Source organism: Aquarana catesbeiana, linkage group LG03 (assembly GCF_042186555.1).
Source record: "Aquarana catesbeiana isolate 2022-GZ linkage group LG03, ASM4218655v1, whole genome shotgun sequence".
Lineage (NCBI taxonomy): Eukaryota > Metazoa > Chordata > Amphibia > Anura > Ranidae > Aquarana > Aquarana catesbeiana.
In genome coordinates this window covers 719,653,399-719,671,908 of record NC_133326.1, presented here as the reverse complement: position 1 = coordinate 719,671,908, position 18,510 = coordinate 719,653,399, and the positions used below count along the sequence as shown (strand labels likewise).

The window sequence follows — 18,510 nt, the reverse complement described above, 5'->3', positions numbered from 1 at the left end:
AGTGTCAGCAGCCACCCTGTGATGTCATGATACAAGCCATATATAAAATATATATTGTACAGATGTAGGAAGTCCATATCCATGGAGAGGATAGTCCTGATGATTGCAGGAGCGTACCTGAGAGTAGGGAGGCAGCAGAGGGCACCACTGGGGTAGGGAGGCAGCAGAGGGCACCACTGGGGTAGGGAGGCGGCAGAGGGCACCGCTGGGATAGAGAGGCGGCAGAAGACCCCGCTGGGGTAGAGAGGCGGCAGAAGGCCCCGCTGATGTAGAGAGGCGGCAGAAGGCCCCGCTGGGGTAGAGAGGCGGCGGCAGGCCCAGCTGGGGTAGAGAGGCGGCGGCAGGCCCAGCTGGGGTAGAGAGGCGGCGGCAGGCCCAGCTGGGGTAGAGAGGCGGCGGAAGGCCCCGCTGGGGTAGAGAGGCGGCGGAAGGCCCCGCTGGGGTAGAGAGGCGGCGGAAGGCCCCGCTGGGGTAGAGAGGCGGCGGAAGGCCCCGCTGGGGTAGAGAGGCGGCAGAGGGCACCAATGGGGTAGAGATGCAGCAGAGGGCACCGGTGGTGTAGAGAAGCAGCAGAGCACCAGTTTTTTAGACAGGCGGCAAAGATGGGGTAGAGAGGCGGCAAAGGGCACTGATGGGTTAGAGAGGCAGCAGAGGGCACCGCTGGGGTAGAAAGGCAACAGGGGGCACCAATTGGGTAGAGAGGCAGCAGAGGGCACCTATGGGGTAGAGAGGCAGCAAAGGGTACCGATGGAATGTAGCAGGCCAGACAACAGCAGAGCATACCAGAGGCTTTGTGGAGACATAGGCCCAGCTCAGGAGTAGTGATGGAACCTGAAAGAAGACCTGGGAAAGGTTTTCATTACATAGGGAATACAGCCAGGTCTACAGACCCCACAAGGGGAGTAAACTTCTGTAACATCACCCACATCTAGCAGAGGGCACTCTGATTCACACGTTTCGTCTCTCTTTGCAGCGGACGTGGCGTGGTCTCTGTTCCGTAATCTGGGCTTTCCTCTGGACCTCATTGGCTTGATACTGGAGGAGCGGGGCTATTCCCTGGACAAGGCTGCCCTGGAGAAGCTCGCAGAGGAGGAGGAAAAGGTCAGAGAACATGTAGGGTCTGCCCCATTGTGTGTATATATATATATATATATATATATATATATATATATATATATATATATATATATATATATATATATATATATATATATATATATATAAAAAATATAGTTGTATACTTCCTTAATAATAGAAGATATATGGTAAAGTTCTATGTGCTGCTCGTAGATCTATAGTGTTTTGTCTGTGTTGTCTTTATTATGATCGGGGCTAAACATTACATAATATGTCTTTTTAGTCAAGGAAATCTGAAACTTTTCTGAACCTGTCATGTTTACTACATACCGCCAGCAGGGGATGCAATGGATTCAGCTTACAATCATTTTGCTACTATGTTGTGAATAGCCTGCAGTCTGATCTGGTGTGTAAAAAAAAACAGCACAATGAAAGAATGATGACAATCCTCCATTCCTTCTTTTGGTATTTCCTACCAGCACATACTTGGAGGTGCTTGGTATGTTCTACCAGGACATTCTTGGTGTGGTACCAGCACATACAGGAGGTGCTTGATATGTTCTACCAGGATGTGCTTGGTGTGACCAGGAGGTACTTGGTATGTCCTGCCAGTACATACTTGGTGTGACCAGGAGGTACTTGGTATGTTCTACCAGGACATGCTTGGCATGACCAGGAGGTACTTGGTATGTCCTGCCAGTACATACTTGGTGTGACCAGGAGGTACTTGGTATGTTCTACCGGAACATGCTTGGCGTAGCCAGGAGGTACTTGGTATGTTCTACCCAGACGTACTTGGTATTTTCTACTAGTACATACTTGGTGTGACCAGGATGTACTTGGTATGTTCTATCAGGACATGCTTGCTGTGACCAGGAGATACTTGGTATTTCCTGCCAGTACATACCTGGCATGTTCTACCAGTACGTAGTGGGTGTGACCAGGATGTAGCTGGTATTGTGAAATGAAGTGTGTCCCTTAGTGACAGAACTTGTCTCCCTCTTTGTATTTTTATCCTGATCGAGTTTTGTGTTCTCAGAGGAAGTTGAGGAATCAGCAGGCAGAGGAGGCTATAGGTGGTCTGCGGCTGGACATCCACTCTCTAACAGAACTACAGCGCAGGGGGGTCCCGGCTACTGATGACTCCCCGAAATACGGCTATATCCTGGGGGATGATGGGAAATATGGTAAGTTCAGTCTTACATCTCCAGCCTGGTCAATATACTATAGTAGGGGGAGGGTAGTGTACCGTATGGTCAGGGTGCTGGCTCTTGGTATGGTCAGAGTGTATCTAAGAAGCACTAATATTGAGGTACTGATATTGGGTTATTGATACTGAGGTACTGATACTGGGGTATTGATATGTGACTTGATACATTTAAAGAGTTACCGGGGTTCTCTGTCTGCAGTGTTCAGTCCCTGCCCGGCCACCATCCTGATGCTGTACAAGGACCAGTCATTACACAGTGCGGTCAGCAGAGGTCAGCGCTGTGGGGTCATCCTGGACCGGACCTGTTACTACGCTGAGCAGGGGGGACAGAGCTCAGATCTGGGGTACTTTGTGCGTGAAGGCGACCAGGTAAGAGATTCCTTACAACAGGTAACATGGATCAATCCTTTCTATATTACATGAAGAGCTAATACCAAGAGATAGCAGAGGGCGCCAACATCAGTCCCCAGCAACAGCCCCTCCCCCAAGGGGCAAACAACCTCTCCCCCCAGGGCAGCTTATAGTAAAGAAGCCCTCCCTGTACTGATCACCTCTCCTCCACATATATAGCACTTTCAGTAAAGAAGTTATCCCTTTTACTGATCACCACTCCTCCATACACAGCTCTTGTAGTAGAGAATCCCTCCTTGTACTGATCACCTCTCCTCCATAAGATAGATGTGTACAGACCTTGAGAAATCCTTCTACTGACCATGCACCTTCTCTGTGCTCCACACAGGACGTCCTGTTTCCGGTGGAGTACCTACACCAGGCTGGAGGTTATGTCCTACACGAGGTGATGGCCACGGAACCCCTGAGGGTTGGAGATCGTGTGGTGCTGTTCCTGGATGAGGTATCTGTGGGGAGTCCTGGGGGTGCCCTCAGCTTCTGGGCTGTGATCTCACTATCCTTCCGTCTCCTCGCAGGCCCAGCGCACCGCGTGTATGGAGAAGCACACTGCCACCCATCTACTAAACTTCGCCCTGCGCCAGGTTCTGGGGGAGAGCGCAGCACAGCGCGGGTCACATGTCACTGCTGAGCGACTGCGGTTTGATGTCAGTGTCACGGTGAGGAGCGAGATGACACGTAGTAGTGGGGAGCTAGAAAACTGCAAACCTGTTCATTGAAGGGAGAAGATCTCTGGGGTATATTGCCCAACCCCTAGTAGAATGGACACTAAGGGAAGAGTTGCTCCTCCCCCAGTTCTCATTGCCTGAGGGGGACAGACACTGGAAATCCTCCTCTACCAAGTGTCTCTTCCACTTCTTCCCAGTTGGAGGGGACTCTTCTCTGGTTAGTGGTGGGACTGGGGGACTCTTTCTCCTCACTGGTTAGTGGTGGGATTGGTAGACTTTCTCCTCACTGGTTTGTGGTGGGATTGGGGGATTCTATGTGATCCCTGGTTAGTAATAGAAAAAGAAGATGCCTCTCCAGGTGTGTGATGGAACCAGGTAAGCCGGGGAATGAACTCTTCCCAGGGGTGCTAGCCTCGGCTCGCCAGCCGTGCAATTTGGATAAAAAAGAATGGATGGCTTCACACCGAGGTAGTGATGAATCCCTTTTATTGTAAAATCCGTAACATGAATAACACCACAGGACAGGCAAACAGGTACAGGTAGACGCGTTTCACACAGCGACACTGTGCTTATTCATTACCATTACAATAAAGAGATTCATCACTATCTAGGTGTGCAGCCATTCATTCTCCCTGGTTAGTGGTAGGATTGGTGGATTCTCTTTCCTTCTCTTTCCTTCCCGGTTAGTGGTGGGATTGGTGGATTCTCTCTCCTCCCTGGTTAGTGGTAGGATTGGTGGAAACTCTCTCCTCCCTGGTTAATGGTAGGATTGGTGGATTCTCTTTCCTTCCCGGTTAGTGGTGGGATTGGTGGATTCTCTCTCCTCCCTGGTTAGTGGTAGGATTGGTGGACACTCTCTCCTCCCTGGTTAATGGTAGGATTGGTGGATTCTATCTCCTCCCTAGTTAGTGATAGGATTTGTGGACATCTACTCCCTGGTTAGTTGTGGGATTGGTTGACATCTACTCCCTGGTTAGTGGTGGGATTGGTGCACTCCCTCTCCTCCTTAGTGGTGGGATTGGGAGACTCTTTCTCCTCCCTTGTTAGTGGTGGGATTGGTGGACATCTACTCCCTGGTTAGTGGTGGGATTGGTGGACATCTACTCCCTAGTTAGTGGTGGGATTGGTGGACATCTACTCCCTGGTTAGTGGTGGGATTGGTGGACTCTTTATCCTCCCTGGTTAGTGGTTGTATTGGTGGACATCTCCTCCCTGGTTAGTGGTAGGATTGGTGGATTCTCTTTCCTTTCTGGTTAGTGATAGGATTAGTGGACATCTACTCCCTAGTTAGTGGTGAGATTGGTGGACATCTCCCTGGTTAAGGGTAGGATTGGTGGACATCTACTCCTTGGTTAGTGGTGGGATTGGTGGACATCTCCAACCTGGTTACTGGTAGGATTGGTGGATTCTCTTTTCTTCCTGGTTAGTGATGGGATTAGTGGACATCTACTCCCTAGTTAGTAGTGGGATTGGTAGACATCTACTCCCTAGTTAGTGGTGGGATTGGTGGACATCTACCCCCCTGGTTAGGGGTAGGATTGGTGGTCATCTACTCCCTAGTTAGTGGTGGGATTGGGGGGCTCTTTCTCCTCCCTGGTTAGTGGTAGGATTGGTGGACTCTCCTTCCTGATTGGTAATAGGAGTTCCACATTTTTTTTTCCACCTGTTTACATGGACCCCCCCCAAAAAAAACAAACAAAAAAAAAACAGCAAACTATTGAATCTTCTGTAAAGCCCCTCCCAGGAGGTCTTAGGGAATAACACCTCTCTGTTGGTATTCTCAGAAAGCCCCTCCCAGGGGGGTCTCGGGGAATATAATTTTTCTGGGTGTTTTTATGCTGATAGATTATTTGTCCCTTTTGTATATTCTCTCACGCAGTCTGTATATTTTAGGGGCCGGTGAGCAGTCAGCAGCTGCAGGAAGTTGAGAAGAAGTTCCAAGATGTGATTGGACAGAATCAGGAAGTTTATACTGCGGAGATCCCACTCACAGACGCCAAAAATATCCCGGGTCTTCGCAGTGTGGACGAGGTATGTCATTTACATCACATCACCCTGAATGAGTTTAATCCAACCAGAGTCTGGGGAGGGAACTCACAAGTTCTTTTACTATTGAGAGTCAGAGCAACACCCCCCCCCCCCTCCAGAACTGTGACCCCTCCCCCTTCTCCAAAGCACTGACTCCTCCCCCTTAGAGCAGTGACTCCTTCTCTTCCAGAGCAATGACTCCTCACCCTCTCTTTATAGCAGTGACTCCTCCCCCCTACCTACTCTGTTCAGGCTCTGTAGGAAGTTTTCAGTCAGAGAGAGACAGTCTGAAAGGAAGCAGCTTCTGCTGTGCACCGTCTGTAGATAACCCACAGTGCTCTGGGAATTCTGTGTTAGAAGTAAGTCTGTTAAATGTTTATTTGTGAAGCTTATTTCTTGTGAGAGAAATGCCAAATTCATATTTTTTGCTATATTTTAATTGGACCAAAAACTTCCAATAGGTATGGGGGTGTAGTGCTCTATCCTCCACCATCTAGTCTTGGAACCCTTTCCTTTCCTGTTTGTGATGTATCAATACCTCAGCAACCAATCAGATACAAACCTCCTTTAAATCTCTGAATCTGATTGGTGGTACATTAGGAGAGTGGGAGGATTTATAAAGAAAGGCCCACCTACACCACATGTGAGCTTCTCTCTGGAATCTGTCTGCAGGGATTGCACGAAACTTAAAGTGTTTTTCCACTTTTGCAGCCAAAAAGAAGTACATTTCCCATGAATCATTGGGCATGTGGTGATGTTGGTGGTGGGAAGAGACATTGCTGTCCGTAGGACGTAGCTGTCAGTCAGTGCCTGAGGGCGGTCACCACCGGGTGCTGCTCAGATTGTAACCGCCCACTCAAGGAAGTGCGGCATAATTGGGAGAAATTTACCATAGGAAGATATTGGCGGCAGCTGTTTGCTGTACACAGGAGCGTCCCTCGGTCACATGGAGGGAGGTGTTTGGGAGATAAGAAGGAGAGTTTGTGATGGTAAGGCTGTACCTTGTATATAGAAGTGTTTGCTTTCTGGATGGAGTTCCGCTTTAACAGACAGACTGGTGGGTGGACTGTACAGGATACCAGTGGTGGTTGTGGCCTGGCATTCCTTTACCCCTGGTCTCCACATTTCTCCCCTCCCCCAGGTGTACCCAGATCCGGTACGTGTGGTCTCAGTGGGCGTTCCCATTCAGGAGATGCTGAGTTCGGCCTCCAGAGCTGCTCAACAGACATCGGTGGAACTTTGCTGCGGCACGTAAGAGACAAGTTTTTCCCAACTGAATGTGTGTCGCGTTTGGTGTCTCCTTCCTGAAATTCTCCTGGATCGCCTTCCCTCTCCTGGTTCCTCCCAGGTCCTCCTGAATACCCCTTCCCCCAACTCCTTCTTGACCCTCTACCCTCCCCCCCCCCCCCCCCCGATTCCTCCTGAGATTCTCCTGTATTCCCCTTGAATTCTTCCTAAGATTCCCCCCCCCCCCCCCCCCCCGCACACACACACACACACACACACACACTTTCCAATTACTCCTGAGATTCTCCTGAATTCCTCAATATTCCCCATCACTTCCTGATTCCTCCTGAGATGTCTTCGATCTACTCCTCCTGTCAATTCTTTTCAAACTTTTCTGGATTCCCTTCCTCTATCCTGATTCTTCCTGATATTTCCATGGTTTGCCCCTCGATTTCTCGAGATTCTCCTGGATTCTTCCACCTCCCTTTCCAGCCACCATTCTCCCCCATGTCTCTCTCCTGAAATTCTCCTGTATTCCCTTTAGTTCCTTCTAAGATTCTCCTGGATTCCTTAACCCCACCACCATGCTTTCCAATTCCTACTGATTTTTCCAAAGGTTTCCTGGTCCCCCCCTTCGTGATTCCTCCTGAGGATTCCCTCCCTCCTGATTTTTCCTGAGATTTTCATGGATCCCCTTGAATTCACTGAGATTATCCTGGATTTTCCCTACCCCAAGATTCTGCCTCAGATTTCCTGCTACCAGTCTCCCCCACCCATTTCCCCTAATACTTATTTTTCTCCTGTGTTCTATACGCCCATTGATTCCTCTAAGGGTTCTCTGAGACCCAACCCCACCCCTTAAGTTTTTCCTAGGTTTACCACCCCTTCCTCCTGAGATTCTCAGGGATCCCCCTTCTGAACCTCTTGAGATTGTACTGTATCCACTAGCCACCCCCCCTCCCGATTTCTTCTGAGGTTTCCTGGGTTGCCTAAATGCTCATGACCCCCCCCCCCCCCCCGCAATTACTCTTGAGATTCTCGTGTGTTCCCCCAGAAAGATTTTCCCTCAGGTTCCCTGGGTCCCCCCTTCTGATTCCACCTGAGATTTTTTAGTATCCCCTACCCCAGAGCCACTCTCCAAACCCCCTGATTTCTCCTGAGGTTCCCTCAACTCTCTTAATACCCTCCCCTGATTCCTTTGTATCACCCCAGACATGTTCCCCCCCAGGTTTCCTGGGTTCCCCAAATGCTTATGACCCCCTTAACTCTTCCTGAGATTCTTCTGTATCCGCTATCCTACAACCACCCCCAACCCCTCCAATTACTCCTGAGTTTTCCTGGATTCCCCTCATTTTCATGATCACCCCCCCAGGATTTCTCTGTTTACCCCCCCCCCCCCTCCAGACAGGTTCCTCCTCAGGATTCCTGGGTCCGCCCTCCTCAATACCTTCTGAGATTCATCTGTATTCCCTTCCTGACTCCTGAGATTCAACGGTATTCCCCCAGACAGATTTTTTCTCAGGTCTCCTGGGTCCCCCCTCCTGATTCCTCCTGAGATTCTCCTGGATCCCCTACCCTACAGTCACCCCCAAACTCTTCCCCCCCCCCCCCCCAATTCCTCCTGAGGTTTCCTGGACTACCCTAATGCCGCGTACACACGACCGGACTTTCCGGCAGAAAAGGTCCGACGGAACGATTCCGTCGGACATTACGATTGTGTGTGGTCTTCATTGGACTTTTGCTTTTGAAAATTCTGTCGGACCTAGAAATAGATCATGTTTCAAATCTTTCCGACGGACTCAGTTCCTATCGGGAAAACCGCTCGTGTGTATGCTAGTCCGACGGACCAAGAACGACGCAAGGGCAGCTATTGGCTACTGGCTATTAAACTTCCTTTTTCTAGTCCCATCGTATGTTATCACGTTAAACGAATGGACTTTGGTGTGATTGTGTGTAGGCAAGTCCGTTTCAGCGAAACTCCGTCGGAAAGACCGTCAGAGTTCAGTCCGACGAGAAGTCCGCTTGTGTGTACGCGGCATTATTCTCATTGTACCCACCCCCCTATTTCTCCAGTTTTCATGAACCACCCTACAACTCCTCATGAAATTTCCTCTCATTCCTCCTGAGACACTCAAACCTCCCGATTACTCTAAAAAATTCCTCTCAATTCATACTGAGGTTCTTCTGGATCCCCCCAATTCCTCCTAAAATTTTCTGTTTATATGCAGACACCTACAGAAGACGGGAGCCATTGAGGATTTGGTGATCATCTCAGAGAAACCTCTGCTGAGAGGGATTGTCCGCCTTATCGCCGTTACCGGAGAAGAAGCCAGAGAGGTCAGATATCTGAGGCTACGCCCAGCACACATCCATCCAATCCTCTGCATGATACAATTTAATTATAATTATTTTAATGATGATCATTAAGAATGAAAAATTAGTGAAATTTACTGTTATTTTGATCGTGTACAAAAAAATATAAGACCTCCCAGGGTCACCTTCATCCTCTGATCTTCTCTCCAGGCACGGGAGACAGGACAGATTCTACGCAGGGAAGTGGATTCCATCATTGAGCGGATGAAGATGATAACCCCTTCTCTGAATGACGCTCAGAGGTTGTCCAAGGAGGTCGGACTTGTGACGGATGTGAGTGAAGATCAGGGTATCAGGATTCACACTGGGGGGCGTTCGGAAACGGGTGATGCTATATCCCATAGCAGGGGGGGGGGATGTGGTCACATGACTTGCAGACTAAATAGAAGGGGTACTGATGGGAAAAAACGATGGACACCAAAATAAAAACAAGGAGTTTCACATTGGTGGGGAGATGTGTGAGCGAGGGAGACAATCTATCACTGGAAGCTCCAACAAAGCCGCCATAACCGTTTCATTGTTCCTTTACATTGCAGAGTGTGGACAGCGCCCCTATGCCCCAGTGGCAGAGGAAGGAACTACAGGCTTCTCTCAAGGCTTTGCAACGATCGGCCAACACAGCTGTGCGGAAGGCAATAGGGAGAAAGGTAAAGGAGGGGTGGGGCTATCTTACACATGGGGATAGGAAGACGGGTAAAGGAGGGGCGGGGCTGTCTTACACATAGGGAGAGGGAGACGCGTAAAAGGGGGCGGGGCTGTCTTACATATGGGGAGAGGGAGATGGGTAAAGAAGGGGCGGGGATACGGAGATGGCTAAAAGAGGGGCGGGGCTATCTTACACATGTGGATAGGGAGACGGGTAAAGGAGGGGTGGATTATCTTACACATGGGGATATGGAAACGGGTAAAGGAGGGGTGGAACTATCTTACACACTGGAGAAAGGGGGATGGGTAAAGGAGGGGCGGGGCTATCTTGCACATGGGTGATAGTATATTTTATACTGTTTGGCCGGATGCCTTCACAGCTCTTCATTGGATGGAATCAATCCAGGTATAGAATCTCCTGGAATAGAGTGGACTTCAGTCCTGGGAGATCTCCTGCCACCAATCAGATTCTAATGCTCCTTTTCCCCCTCCCCCAGGCTGCAGAGAGAGTCCCGAGTCTGCTGAAGAGGCATGGTCAGCGTCCCGTCATCGTTGACTGTGTGGAGGAGGAGTCTCTTCCGGTGAGATATTGCCATTTCCTCTCCCGATATAGAGAATCTCGTCCTTCCTTCCTGAAACTCCTCCTCCCTCTGCCTTCCTGGAACTCCCCCTCCCTTCGCCTCGCTGGAACTCCCCCTCCCTCTGCCTCCCTGGAACTCTCCCTCCTCCTCCCTGGAACTCCTCCTCCCTGGAACTACTCCTCCCTCTGCCTTCCTGAAACTCCTCCTCCCTCTGCTTTCCCGGAACTCCTCCTCCCTCTGCTTTCCCGGAACTCCTCCTCCCTCTGCTTTCCTGGAACTCCTCCTCCCTCTGCTTTCCTGGAACTCCTCCTCCCTCTGCTTTCCTGGAACTCCTCCTCCCTCTGCTTTCCTGGAACTCCTCCTCCCTCTGCTTTCCTGGAACTCCTCCTCCCTCTGCTTTCCTGGAACTCCTCCTCCCTCTGCTTTCCTGGAACTCCTCCTCCCTCTGCCTCCCTGGAACTTCCCCTCCCTCCACCTCCCTGGAACTCCCCCTCCCGCTGCCTTCCTGGAACTCCCCCTCCCTGGAACGCCCTCCCCCTCCCTAGAACTCCTCCTCCGTGCTCCTCAGGCATGCTCCCTAGTAACAGACTGATTGTTGCTCCCATCCAGTCTCAGGAGAGCCGTCTGATGATAGACAGCAAGGTGGAAGAGCATGAAAGGACAATAGAATGTCAGTGAAAGGTGTGGGAGTGAAGTCATTAGAGGTTGTAGAGCCTCCCGTATTGTCTTCTCCCATTAGTAATAGTGGTGTGTGGTGCCCCCTGCAGGTCCTGATGAAGATGGTCTTCCTGCTGTGTGAGCGGTGCCCGGGCTCGGCGGTAATGCTGTTCAGCAGACAGAGCTCCGGGAAGGTGCTGTGTGCATGTCAGGTGCCCAAGGTAAGGGGGGCTTTTATTTCATGTCTGATCCATGTGTATTCAGGAATTCTGCTCATGTGATCTCTTCTCTCCTCCCCCTCAGGGCCCCTCCCCTGTTCTGTCTGCCCTGGATTGGGCGGTGTCAGTCTGCTCGGTGATGGGTGGTAAGGCTGGCGGTTCGGAGGGTTCTGCCAATGGAAATGGAAGCTGTGAGAACCTGGACGGGGTTCTGGAGGCGGCACTGAAATTTGCACAGACAAAACTCAACGACACCGGACATGACACGCGTCAGGCGGGAGAGAACTGACCCCCGCCGTGTCCAATTGGTGGAACTACATGAAATCCGAGAGGTTGATGGTGGGCATAGAGGTCATGTGACAGATGTGGACATCACACAGGAGAACATACATGTATATCAGGACGCTGCAGATGGGGGTTATAGGGAGGAGTCATGTCCCTGAACACGTCAGCTGGGTGTGGTGCCGCCATATTGGGGGCCCAATTCATATCCAGCCAATCAGTACATGAGGAGCCTCACACGTTGTCATCACATCTCACAGTGTATTGTGGATGGACAAAGATGGAGGCTGGCCTTCCACCCTGGGCCCTCCAATAGGATCAGACTTCAGATTTGCATTACTGCTGTTGGGTGTGACTTTCACATTATTAATATGTTTTGCTGTTCCATATTTCCATGGCTGTATTTCCTATGCAGATACATATTTTTTATGTATAGCAAGGACAGCCAGTGGCATGCCTGTGGAATAGTGAAGATAAGAGGGACCTGTCCATGGATGGAGTGCAATAAGCGTGCCCGGATCTGCACTGGGGGCCCCTCTCCTATCCACCAATGACTAGATCCCAGTGATCTAATAGGAACCCATCTGGGTAATATTTATCCAGCTGACACCATAGATGCTCCTTTGTGACAGGTCCTTTTTCAGTGTCCCGTTAACAGCAGGTGGAATCATTGGCTCTAGGTTTGGCCCCTAGCTGGTGTGCTGTATCTCTCCGGGGGGCCCCAGCTGTTCTGATGATCCTTCCTGGTTCCCATTGAAATCTCTCTGTCAAGGAAAACAAAATCTGTATTTGTTTCTTCTTTGAGGGGCCCAGGAATTCAGAGACTGTCGTTATACTGCCTCCTACAGGAAGAATGGGACACTGGCAAACAAAAACTGTGGGCCCAGTATAGCCCCTCCTACTCCCAGTATGCCTTAGTTTTGTGGGAGTGTCCAGGAGAAGGGTTGTCTTTTCTCTGAGTATTTTTATAATAATAAAAGATGAATTTCGGGATAAGGTTTGGCCGTGTTCTAAAATTGTGTACAGGTGGAAATCTCAGGAGGACCGTCATGGGGAAATAGAAAAGGGTCTTCACCAACCACAAGATTAGAGGAGCACAACTGTCTACAATGTCTTTGTATGATGGTGGATTAACACTGGGAACAGCTGAGCTCATTTGGGGGGCAGCACATACTTTTGCCTCCACCTGAGGAGAACCCACCTCACCCAATACCATCCCCTCCACCTGAGGAGACCTCACCTCACCTCACCCAATACCATCTCCTCCATCTGAGAAGACTCCACCTCACCTAATATTGTTTCCTCAATCTGAGGAGACCACCTCATCTAATGCTGTTCCCTCGACCCGAGGAGACCCCCACCTCATCTAATGAGACCCCACCTCGCCCGATACCGTCCTCCCTGCCCAAGGAGACCCCACCTCACCCAATACCATCCCCGCCACCTGAGGACCCCACCTCACCTAATATCGTTCCCCCAACCCGAGGAGACCACCACCTCATCTAATGCCACCCCCTTCGCCTGAGGAGTCCCCACCTCACCCGATACCATCCTCCCTGCCCGAGGAGACCCCACCTCACCCGTTACCGCCCTCCTTGCCCGAGTAGACCCCACCTCGCCCGATACCATTCCCTCCACCCGAAAAGACCCCACCTCACCCAATATCATCCCCTTCACCTGAGGAGACCCCCACCTCACCCGATACCGTACTCCCTGCACAAGGAGACCCCAGCTCACCCGTTACCGTCCTTGTCCGAGGAGACCTCGCTGATACCATCCCCTCCACCAGAGAAGACCCTACCTCCCCCGTTACTGTCCTCCTCACCTGATACCATCTTCCTCGCCCGAGGAGAACCCACCTCACCTGTTACCGTCCTACTCGCTTGAGGAGAGCTCACCTTGCCCGATAAAGCCCCCCCGAAAAGCCCCCACCTCACTCAATACCATTCCCTTCACCTGAGGAGCCCCACCTCACCCGATACCATCCTCCCTGCATGAGCAGACCCCACCTCAGCCGTTACCATCCTTGCCCGAGGAGACCTCACCCAATACCATCCCCTCCACCTTGTATAAGATATCTGGCAGTCTCTTCCAACTGTACACGGCACAGACATCTCTTCCCTATTCCTACCTATAGCATTAGCTGCAGCTCTGACAGACTCATATTTCCATAGAAGGGAAGGGTGCTTCACCAGAGACCTCAGGAGATTCCTGCTTCTCCTGCCTGCACCTACCTTCTTGCTACCCAGAGCAAAGTGTGATTGAACTGGGCTGTAATTTCTTCACCCACCACTAGGTGTCCTCAACGCTCCACCTGCATTCTGTACATCTAACTTGGGGCTGATATATAAGAAACATGCATGTATTTTATGGTACACATTTTACGTTGGGCATATATACAGTATCTCACAAAAGTAAGTACACCCCTCACATTTATTCAAATATTTTATTCTATCTTTTCATGTGACAACACTGAAGAAATTACACTTTGCTACAATATAAAGTAGTGAGTGTACAGCTTGTATAACAGTGTAAAATTGCTGTCCCCTCAAAATAACTCAATGCACAGCTATTAATGTCTAAACTGCTGGCAGCAAAATTGAGTACACCCCTAAGTGAAAATGTCCAAATTGGGCCCAATTAGCCATTTTCTCTCCACGATGTCATGTGACTCGTTAGTGTTACAAGGTCTCAGGTGTGAATGGGGAGCAAGTTTGTTACATTTGGTGTTATCGCTCTCACTCTCTCATACTGGTCACTGGAAGTTCAACATGGCACCTCATGGCAAAGAACTCTCTGAGGATCTGAAAAAATAAGAATTTTTGCTCTACATAAAGATGGCCTAGGCTATAGGAAGATTGCCAAGACCCTAAAACTGAGCTGCAGCACGGCGGCCAAGACCATACAGCAGTTTAACAGGACAGGTTCCACTCAGAACAGGCCTCGCCATTGGTCCACCAAAGAAATTGAGTGCACGTGCTCAGCGTCATATCCAGAGATTGTCTTCGGGAAATAGATGTATGAGTGCTGCCAGCATTGCTGCAGAGGTTGAAGGGGTGGGGGGTCAGCCTGTCAGTGCTCAGACCATACACCGCACACTGCATCAAATTGGTCTGCATGGCTGTCGTCCCAGAAGGAAGCCTCTTCTAAAGATGATGCACAAGGAAGCCTGCAAACAGTTTGCTGAAGACAAGCAGATTAAGGACATGGATTACTGGAACCATGTCCTGTGGTCTGATGAGACCAAGATAAACGTATTTGGTTCAGATGGTGTCAAGCATGTGTGGGGGCAACCAGGTGAGGAGTACAAAGATAAGTGTGTCTTGCCTACAGTCAAGCATGGTGGTGGGAGTGTCATGATCTGGGGCTGCATGAGTGCTGCCGGCACTGGGGAGCTACAGATCATTGAGGGAACCATGAATGCCAACTGGTACTGTGACATACTGAAGCAGAGCATGATCCCCTCCCTTCAGAGACTGGGCCGCAGGGCAGTATTCCAACATAACGACCCCAAACACACCTCCAAGACGACCACTGCCTTGCTAAAGAAGCTGAGGGTAAAGGTGATGGACTGGCCAAGCATGTCTCCAGACCTAAACCCTATCGAACATCTGTGGGGCATCCTCAAACGGAAGGTGGAGGAGAGCAAGGTCTCTAACATCCACCAGCTCTGTGATGTCGTCATGGAGGAGGGGAAGAGGACTCCAGTGGCAACCTGTGAAGCTCTGGTGAACTCCATGCCCAAGAGGGTTAAGGCAGTGCTGGAAAATAATGGTGGCCACACAAAATATTGACACTTTGGGCCCAATTTGGACATTTTCACTTAGGGGTGTACTCACTTTTGTCAGATACTATATATACATTATATGGTAGGAACATATTATGTGGTAAATTTAGAGAGAGTGCAAGGAAAGGAACAAATGCAGAGAGAGGGGGAAGGGAGAGATGAGAGGGGGAAGAGAGAGGAGAGGGAGATGGGAGAGGTTAGAGGATATCGGTTGTGGAGAACAAGCTGAGAAGAAGTTGTAATAATCGCAGAATAAGGTTAATAAAATATACAAAACTTTATTGATGAGTAAAAAAACCTCAATGGGGTAAATCTATAGAGAATAACACCTTCAAATAACTAGGTAATAATATTGATAATCATGTCCCTTTGGGTAATGATCCATGACATGAAATGAATGTATCCATGGGTTGTTCTGATTACATTTAGGTGATATAATAAATCATGTTAATAAAAATTGCAGCAAGTTGTCAGTGAAAGGCAAAGCGGCTGAACGGACTCGGCACAATGAAATCTTAGGAGCCGTGTTGGCAGAGAGTCATGCAGAGCAGAGATGGGGGAGTTGGCAGAAGTAAAGATGAACTTCTAGAAATGGGATCACTTGGCTAAGCTTGTCATTCAGGGGGATAAAGTTCTGGTTGTGGAACAAAAACTCTGATATAAGGCAGCAGAGAGCCGGCTATGAGATGTCCGTCTCTCCTTGGGATTGCTGATGGATCGGGTTCTGTTCTTATACAAGATATTGTTAGCAACATGGAGAAAGCAATTGCAGAGAGATGCAGCAAGAAGAGAGAGACACTGGGAGCCGGTAATGCCGTATATGTTAGATAGAGCCGCATCACTTTTTTACATCCAGGGAGAGGAGAGAGGGGGTGGAGAGTAGTATGAAGAGGAGGATGGAGAGCAGTATGGAGGATGGAGAGCAGTATGGAGGATGGAGAGCAGTATGGGGGATGGATAGCAGTATGGGGGATGGAGAGCAGTATGGAGGATGGAGAGTAGTATGGAAGATGGAAAGGGGTATGGAGGATGGAGAGTAGTATGGAGGATGGAGAGGAGTAGGACAGCAGTAAGAGGAAGGTGCAGTCTCTTCCTCTGTATTAGTGATTGTTCCAGTCAGCTTTTATTAATCAGAAACTTTAGAAAATGTATTTTTTCCCGCCATGAACGAGTCCTAATAATGAGTAGGATCCTTATCAGCATCATAGTAAGTATTGATAATATTGGAAAGTGCGGAATCCTACAGAGGGGAGAAGAGGGAATTCACAATGGGAGGCGACCATTATATCCATGAAGAGTAGAAGACTTTCCTTTAGAGGATTGCAGAGAAATCCGAGGTGTCGGTGAGGACATCCTCTATACATGGAAGAGGTCCAGGAGACCCAACACCGGGACACAATCACCAGACAAATCTCTGGCAGTCTACAAGAGATAATTGTACAATTACACCGAGATATTACATTGTATACATTCCATGAAATGTTTCATCAATTCATATATATGTGAATGTGATGTGTATTTGCCAAGTTGTCTCCAGTGGTAATGAAGATGGAGGAGATGATGAGGTCACTGATGCGACTTGGGTGCCGGATAGAGCAGAGGAGGAAAGTGAGGGTGAGGCACAACCCCAACGAGGGAACCATCATGGAAGGGAAGAGAGCAGCCACCCTATTCCATCACATTGTGGAGCTGTTATCTCCCGGCCGACTTCCCACAGCTCAGCTGTCTGGGCCTTTTTTAGTACATGTGTAGCTGATCTCACTGTTGCAATTTGAAAATTTGTCTCAGGCACATCAAGCGTGGCAAAAACACCAACCATCTGGGTACCACATGCTTGACAAGGCATTTAACCTCCCACCACTCAGCCTATTGGCAAGAGCACCTAAAAGTCACACAAAAGGGGCACAAATCTGTCCCTCCTCATTACTCACCTCAGTCTGCCCCCCCTATACCTCATGACCTCTCAGCAGCCTCCACTGACAGGGATGATGGTATAGTGCAGGGTGTCCCAGGTTCTTGCAGCCCATCTGCCAGTAGCACACCACCAGCTGCAGAGTAGTAAGGCATGCCCAAAGTGGTGCAAAAATTGTGTTATTTCCATCCAAAGTCTGCCAAAGAGACACCAGAATTTATCCAACAAATCTCTAATCTTGTTCCCAGTGCATTACAATGTGGCCTCATCATACAGACTGGACCCCCAAGTCATTATTTATAAGGAAAAAAAAATTACATTTAAATTGTTTTTTCCTGCAAGCTTTATAAATGTCAGTTTTGCTGCAGCAGGTTATATACAGGGTACAGATGGGCCACTTAACAGGCAGACTAAGAAGACCCCCCGGCATTATGTTTAACCACATGCCGACCGCCGCACGCACATTTGCGTCGGCAGAATGGCACGGGCAGGCAAAGGGACGTACACATACATCCCTTTGAATTTTCTGCCTAGCGGGCACATGCCCACCTTGGTAGTGTGCCTGCGGGTCCCGCAAACTCGATATTCGCCGGCAGGCCCGCGATTGCAGCGAGGAGAGGCAGAATGGGGGAAACAAGGCATTTCCCTGTTCTGCCTAGCAACATGACAGGGAGCTACTGTTCCCTGTCATCGGGAGCAGTGATCTCTGTCATGTAGCGAGCCCATCCCCCCTACAGTTAGAACACATCCAGGGAACACATTTAACCCCTTGATCACTGCCTGGTGTTTAACCCCTTCCCTGCCAGTGCATTTACACAGTAATCAGTGGCTATTTGTAGCTCTGATCCCTGTATAAATATGAATGGTCCCAAAATAGTGTCAAAAGTGTCTGATCTGCCCGCCATAATGTCGCAGTCCCGATAAAAATTGCAGATTGCCGCCATTACTAGTAAAAGTAATAATAATAAAAAAATGCCATTGATCTATCCCCTATTTTGTAGACGCTATAACTTTTGCGCAAACCATTCAATAAACGTTGCAATTTTTTTTTTAACAAAAATATGTAGAAGAATACGTATCGTACTGAAACTGATGAAGAATATCATTTTTTTATATATTTTTGGGGGAAATTTATTATAGCAAAAAGTAAAAAATATTGCTTTTTTTCAAAATTGTCGCTTTTTTTTTGTTTATAGCACAAAAATAAAAACTTTTTTTTTTTATTGTTTCACATTAAGCATCATTAAAATCACTGCTCCTTTAAAAAAAGATTGTTTTTTTAAAAAAAAAATTCATTGATGTCCCCCAGGGCAGTACCCGGGCCCCCATACTCTCTTTATGGCCAATTAATTGCATATAAGCCTTCAAAATGGGGACTTTTGATTTTTGCAGTTCGGGTCCCATAGACTTCAATAGGGTTTGCTGTTCAGGTACAAT

At 49.0% G+C, this 18,510-nt stretch overlaps 2 protein-coding genes across 2 annotated transcripts in view; one reads left to right on the top strand and one right to left on the bottom strand.

The window, feature by feature from the left end:
- Positions 1 to 12,374, top strand: part of AARS2 (alanyl-tRNA synthetase 2, mitochondrial) — a 45,471-nt gene extending 33,097 nt beyond the window's left edge. Inside the window, exons 10-22 of the mRNA XM_073623235.1 lie at positions 974 to 1,101; positions 2,117 to 2,264; positions 2,487 to 2,656; positions 3,027 to 3,140; positions 3,214 to 3,354; positions 5,257 to 5,394; positions 6,533 to 6,642; positions 8,847 to 8,955; positions 9,142 to 9,264; positions 9,528 to 9,638; positions 10,134 to 10,217; positions 10,985 to 11,095; positions 11,178 to 12,374. Coding sequence (XP_073479336.1) covers positions 974 to 1,101; positions 2,117 to 2,264; positions 2,487 to 2,656; positions 3,027 to 3,140; positions 3,214 to 3,354; positions 5,257 to 5,394; positions 6,533 to 6,642; positions 8,847 to 8,955; positions 9,142 to 9,264; positions 9,528 to 9,638; positions 10,134 to 10,217; positions 10,985 to 11,095; positions 11,178 to 11,381 — 1,691 coding nt within the window. The 3' untranslated portion in view covers positions 11,382 to 12,374. The remainder of the gene's footprint in view (positions 1 to 973; positions 1,102 to 2,116; positions 2,265 to 2,486; positions 2,657 to 3,026; positions 3,141 to 3,213; positions 3,355 to 5,256; positions 5,395 to 6,532; positions 6,643 to 8,846; positions 8,956 to 9,141; positions 9,265 to 9,527; positions 9,639 to 10,133; positions 10,218 to 10,984; positions 11,096 to 11,177) is intronic.
- A 3,695-nt stretch (positions 12,375 to 16,069) lies between these two features.
- LOC141133716 (NACHT, LRR and PYD domains-containing protein 3-like) overlaps positions 16,070 to 18,510 on the bottom strand; it is an 87,020-nt gene continuing 84,579 nt past the window's right edge. The window contains exon 10 of the mRNA XM_073623236.1: positions 16,070 to 16,583. The gene's annotated coding sequence lies outside the window, so the exon portion shown is untranslated. The remainder of the gene's footprint in view (positions 16,584 to 18,510) is intronic.